Source organism: Poecilia reticulata, chromosome 16 (assembly GCF_904066995.2).
Source record: "Poecilia reticulata chromosome 16, P_reticulata-male-v2, whole genome shotgun sequence".
Lineage (NCBI taxonomy): Eukaryota > Metazoa > Chordata > Actinopteri > Cyprinodontiformes > Poeciliidae > Poecilia > Poecilia reticulata.
In genome coordinates this window covers 12,015,284-12,021,283 of record NC_088845.1, presented here as the reverse complement: position 1 = coordinate 12,021,283, position 6,000 = coordinate 12,015,284, and the positions used below count along the sequence as shown (strand labels likewise).

Genomic DNA, 6,000 nt, shown 5'->3' with positions numbered 1-6,000 from the left:
CTAGCTGCTAATTCACTTAGATATTCCATTTGTTTATTCACTCATTTATTGTGTTATTTATTGTGTGCTTAGCGTTTAGGTTCCTTTGACGTTACTATTTATGTTAGTTTCAGGTTTTTCTCCCATCCTCCCACTCTGATCTGCGCAGCTCTTTTCTATCTTCTCATCTCTCCTCTGACTGCGATTTCCCTCCAGCTGTTCCTCATTTTCTTGTTTACATTTTCTACAGTTATGCCATTCTGTTAGCAAAGAAGCTTTGTTTCTCATGTCCCCCTGGTTTGCACATCAGCTGTTTTTTGTAAACATTTTATTTATCTCTTTAATTAACCTTGCTATTGTGAAACATAAATTTGCTGACATTGCTCTGATAATTGATCACCTTAAAATGGGGAGTGTGGCACAAAATCAAGATGAGGTCATCCTCATAAAGTGAGGAGGTGCAAAGACACTCAAAGAGCCCGTTGTGACTCTGAATGAGTTGAAATCATCACCAAAAGGAAGGGAATCTGTTGACCGAACAATTTTGAGAGTTGTCTTCCAACAATTCTCGTTGTGTGAATAAGCGGTATGAAGCTTATAGATTTCTTTTGTTGAAGGAAAGTTATAATAAATCTTATTTAAACTTTGACACATATCCAAAAGATTCTGGTTCAACTTCACTGACTGGTTTACGGAAAGGGTCAAATATCTGTTGAGATGAAGACTCCAGCAACACTTGAATTAATAAGAAACAACTTTATTAGCAAAATAACACATTGTTGGTGACCAGAAATCCAAATTTCAACATGTGTTTTCAGGGAGAACAGTGAGGTCAGCCCCTTTGCAGCCCGTTATCACCCACATGCCTTCTGTCATCGTTTATCTTTGAACCGAACTTCACCCATTATTGCAAACAAAATTTTTTCACCTTTGGTAAATTTGTCATAACTTAACACAAAATAGCTAAAACCACCTGCAGATAAGACGTGAGGGGGCAGGTTTGTGGGTCGGGGGCTGGACACAGTGGACAGGTATAGCAAACCCGAAATGAGAAAAAGTTTGTCAGACCACTAAAAACAAACATGGAGCAAAGAACCTGCAGAGCTTCAATAGTTGTTTTTTTGACTTTACTTCAAGGTACATAGATAGTAGTACATATCCTAAAAATGTGAAAGTGAGATTTATGTGTCGGATATTTAGTTAATTTTCTGCTTTTGTAGGTTTTCTCTCCTGTAATGCTGCAGAGATTCAGCCCTCCATGAACCCAGCGGTTGTGGGGAGCACAGTGACGCTGTCGCTCTCTCCTTCTGTGACTCTGACCAGTGGAAACTGGGCGGTGGATGAAACCTTCATCCTCACGTGGCTCGGAGAGCAGCAGGCAGTTTTTCCGGGCTACAGCGGCAGGGCCTCTGTCAACGTGACCAGCGGAGCGCTCACGCTGCGCGCCCTGACCGTCACCGACTCAGGACTCTACCAGGTGCAGAGCGGCCACCCGCTGCTGAAGGCCAGTGTTTTCCTCACTGTTGTAGGTGAGAATATGCTGGAAGTGTTTATGTTTTATAAACTGCCTATATTTGGACCACCCAAGGTGATATGATAATAATAAGTATTTCATAACAGTGCGTTGAGGAGAAAAAGTACTGAAGAGTTTTCATTGGAACAGGTTTCTATTGTTATGAAAACTCATTCCAGTAAATTCTTCAGGGAGGGAGGAGATTTACAGGAATTCATGTTTCTGCTTTGTGATATTTACCTGCTGTCATAAACCGGCTCACGCTCAGGTGTCATGGAGATGAAACTGTGCCCTCTGGCTAGTTTTAGTGTCAACCTTCACCCTTTGTGTTGCTGTGCATTCAAACTTATACTTTCACAGATCATGCCAAGGAATAAGTAACAAGAGAAAAACTGTCCGGGTTTGAATTTCTGAGTGATCAAAAAAATCTATGCACTTGAAAACTTTACTGTAATTTTTCAGCTCAAAATAATATCATGTTATGGTATTTTACTAAATGTTCTTTAGGATCAAAGTGTTTCTTTCCAACCAATCGTATTTAAGATTGAAGAGTCAACACTTTCAATAAGGCATTGAACAATGAATACTTCTTACATAAACTACCTATAATATATAACTCTTATTACATTGCTAAAAGAGTTCTCAGGTTAACAAAACGTTGCTTGTGATATTTAATTCTCAACTATGAGTGGTTCTTTATAATTTTTGCAAAATATGATTAAAAATAAATTAATGTTTTTAATTAGAATTCTATTAACAAACACAGATTTTTGTGTTTTCATTTGTTTTCAATAGCCGAATTTCAATTTTTGCTTTATTACCATAAAATAATGCAAAAGTTTGATATTTTTCTTTATTGTAAAACGTACACACAAAGATAAAATGTTGGTTCTTTAAAAGTGAAAGTAAATTTATTGTAGTAAATATTAATCAAATATGACAGCCTACATTGTTTGTTTTATTTCCAAAGGTCATGTAGAGGCTGCAGAAAAGGTTTTCTTTTAACTGGACTGAGTGTTGCAGACTTTTGCTTTAGATCAATGTCAGCAACACCAGCAGACATTTTAAACTCCTTAAATTAAAAGACTGCTTAAGAAACAACCTTTTCACTTTTACTGTTATCTTTAAGCTGATGCAGTTTCTTCTACAAAGTAAATTTGCAGACAGTTTCTCCATTTTCCTCCCACAGAACCCATTTCCAACGTGACCCTCAGAGTAAATCGGAGCGATCTGATAGAGCATCGAGCGTCGGGCCTCATCAACTGCTCCGTCTCTACTGGATCGTCTCTCTCTTTCCGCTGGATGAACGGCAGCTCTGAGGTCACAGCCGCTGACAGAGTTCAGTTCACCGACGGAAACTCCTCTCTCAATATTGTCAGCGTGAGCCGCTACGATTCGGGACCATTTAGATGTGAAGTATTTAATCCCATCAGTAATGGAACCAGTGATTCAGTAAACTTCACTGTCAGCTGTGAGTTGGTTTATTGTTGATTTAATTCTACACAATCAGTTGTTTTACACTGAAAGGTCCTGATTTAGAGCATATTCGTCTTCCTGCTCATTTCTTTGTCACTTCCTCAGACGGCCCGGATAACATGCGCCTCACAGTGAATGGACTGAACACCACTGCCTTCTCTGCTGGGTCCAATCTGAGCATGCTCTGTCTGGCAGAGTCCAACCCTCCAGCTCAGCTTCAGTGGGGTTTCAGGGGAAATCTTGTAAATGCTACAGGGACAATGTTGAAGCTTTTCCACGTCAGACCGGACCAAAGCGGTCCATATTCCTGCCTGGCCTTCAACAACCGCACAAACCTGTACAGCAATGTAACAACACACATCACAATATCGAGTACGTTTCTCCTTATTTTAGAGATAAAAAAAAAAATCATATTTTCCTAATTTATAGTTTTCTTCTTGGATTAGTCAGAGTGAGGGGGCTTTAGGCTGGGAAGAAAACCTTTCAGGTAGAGCACTGTGTTTTTAAAATGGACATAAATCTGGTTTTCTGAAGATAATTAAAGGAGTTCAAGGTCCTATATAATACAAACTGGCAGCATATGATGGAACTAAACATGTTTTATTTGTTTTCCATTTAAAATCCCAGCAACAGCATCTAGTATTCAGCTCATGCTCTAAAGCCAGGAATCCTTTTGAAACTTGTTCTACTCAGATACATAAACACATAATAAGAATTTTCAAGACTCATGTCCATAATTTATTCTACAACATTAGGCCCAAAGCACATGCATTAAAGGCATTAATGAACTTCCATATTGCAGATGATGTTTGTATATCTACCCCTTCATATTGAAAGACTATTATTCTAAAATATCTGGGTATGTGGTTGGTTTCAGAATTGATGTTCAACAGTTTATTCAGATATGAAGATTAGGTTGTAATTATTGCTTTTTTCCTGCTCAGAGTCGGAACGACTGCAAGCCAATGTTTTCCTCCTTCCTCTGCTGTTGTTGGCTGGATTCTTTTTGTCACTTTCAGGCAAGTTGTCGATCATTTTTTACTATAAACCTTTTAAAAGTATTAACATTGTCAATTTAAAATGTGATATTGGACATGTTTTTCCTTTTTCATTTTCAACGAGATAATTTTTCCACCTTTAAACAAATAAAGCCTAATACAGACAATCAGATGTGCTGAAAAGATTTACAGCAAATGAACTTGTTACCAATTTTAGTCAAGACTTAAATGAATTAAATTAGCTAAAGTTTTTAAAATAGAAACATGACCTCGGTGATTTCCATCAGCAATTTAACAGATAACTATAATTTTATTCTGTTTTACAGGTCATTGTGGCTACTTCAGTCTCTAGATGACTCAAAGCATCAAGAAAAGCTGCACCATCTTGATTTGTCATGTGGTAATTTATTCACAATGATTTGAATGGATGGGACACGTTTACAAATAAAAGGGAAAATCTTAACTCAATCATTTAGCTAAATTTAAATAAAACAAGGTGACATCCATCTGGTTTGTACATATTCAGGTTATCAATACATCTATTCTGCTAAAATTGTTGCAAGTTTTAATATGTTTTCATGTGTTCTCAGTGTCTTAGGTTCTGTTTTCTAATTCCTATTGATACCATTTTGATAACGTTTTCAACAACAAAAATTACTCAGATACATGCCTTTTAAAATTGTTAATTTTATTCTCTTTGCTTCAGAAATTTCTAATGCATCTTTGATCCTTTCCAGTTTAATCAGTCTGTGAATAATGAATGTAAAAATGTTTCATTAAACCCAATATTATGTCAGACCAAAAACCTTTTGTGTGATTAACTTGGATTTCTTTTCTAAATACAGCCACAAATAAATGATGATTCATTTAAATATTTTGTGTTGTTTTTTTTCAAAGAAAAATGAGTATACCAAAGTGAGTTAAGCAAAAAAAAAAAAAAGAAAAGATAAAGTTCTGAGGAACATAAGTGATCTCAAAATGTAGTCTTCAAGAGCCAGAGTCCTGCAACTTTTCGATGAATTGAATTAAATAGTAAAACTGTCTCACTAGCTGTCAGGATTTTTGAGGTGGTGAGGTAAATGCAGCAGACCCAGCAGATTATGGTGAGAAATTATGATTTAATGACGATTGTGCACAAATATCCAAAATCCAGGCAGCACAGAGTGAGCAAAGCTAGGAGCAAATCTCTGGTAGAAACTGGAAATAAATGAACAAACGACAACTGACTTGACAGCAGACAAGACGACAAGTTTCACAGGTGTGTTGAAATACACAGGGAGACAGTCAGGGGAACAAGTGTACTCAATCAAGTGGTAGATGGGACAACACAGTGACTCAGTAGAACACAGAAACCTAAATAAATACACAGAAACAACCAAGTCCTTACACTGCCATGTAGTCAAGCTTCAGCACACCTGGCCAAAAATTATCTGGTTTAACAACAATTAAAAGAGAATTTATCATTGTACATCTTTTTCACAATTATACACAACTTTATGTTCATGTTTCATATCAAATTCCTATAAAACACACTAAAATTTGAGACTCTAATGTGAGAAAACATAAAAAGTGTCAGAGTTTGAACACTTTCTTGATGTACCATACGTCAAATGCTTTTTACTCACAAAAAATTCCATTTTTCTCTCTTCGCTCCTTGATAGAGAGCGATAGGATGTACAGATTCACATCCTATATTTGACGCTGATGCTCAGGGACTATATAGAGGAAACTCATTTCAGCATCTACATTCACTAATCCACTTGTATAATCTGCCACATAAAAAAAAACAAACAGCCAAAAAGACTTCATGAGTAAAAACACAAATTCAAAATAACGAATCCAGAGCAGCAGGTGCATTACCAGCCACTCCTTTTGTCCCTTAATCACAGATATCAAACAGTCTTTTCAAGTCATCGCCAACTATTGTGTCTATCTGTTTGCTCAAACCCTTTTGAGCTCTGTCAATATACAGAAAGAGATTTCAAGCGTAAAAGATGCGTCATGTGACATACTTTAACCTTGAATCACTATTCA

At 36.8% G+C, this 6,000-nt stretch overlaps 1 protein-coding gene across 1 annotated transcript; it reads left to right on the top strand.

Annotated features, from left to right (window-relative positions):
- Nucleotides 1-1,047: 1,047 nt before the first annotated feature.
- Nucleotides 1,048-4,838, top strand: LOC145555288 (cell adhesion molecule CEACAM6-like). The gene is made up of 6 exons (XM_081616874.1): nt 1,048-1,116; nt 1,200-1,508; nt 2,682-2,963; nt 3,074-3,340; nt 3,913-3,987; nt 4,293-4,838. The coding sequence occupies exons 1-6, from the start codon at nt 1,062-1,064 to the stop codon at nt 4,316-4,318; spliced, it is 1,014 nt and encodes a 337-aa protein (XP_081473000.1). The 5' UTR covers nt 1,048-1,061; the 3' UTR covers nt 4,319-4,838.
- The last annotated feature ends 1,162 nt before the right edge of the window (nt 4,839-6,000 follow it).

What these genes read in the sequence shown, in the direction of transcription:
- LOC145555288 (XM_081616874.1), top strand. Translation starts at nt 1,062, where the DNA reads ATGGAGCAAAGAACCTGCAGAGCTTCAATAGTTGTTTTTTTGACTTTA. An exon ending in TTTTTTGACTTTACTTCAAG is followed by an intron (nt 1,117 to 1,199) that starts GTACATAGATAG and finishes CTGCTTTTGTAG; the next exon opens with GTTTTCTCTCCTGTAATGCT. An exon ending in AGTAAACTTCACTGTCAGCT is followed by an intron (nt 2,964 to 3,073) that starts GTGAGTTGGTTT and finishes TCACTTCCTCAG; the next exon opens with ACGGCCCGGATAACATGCGC.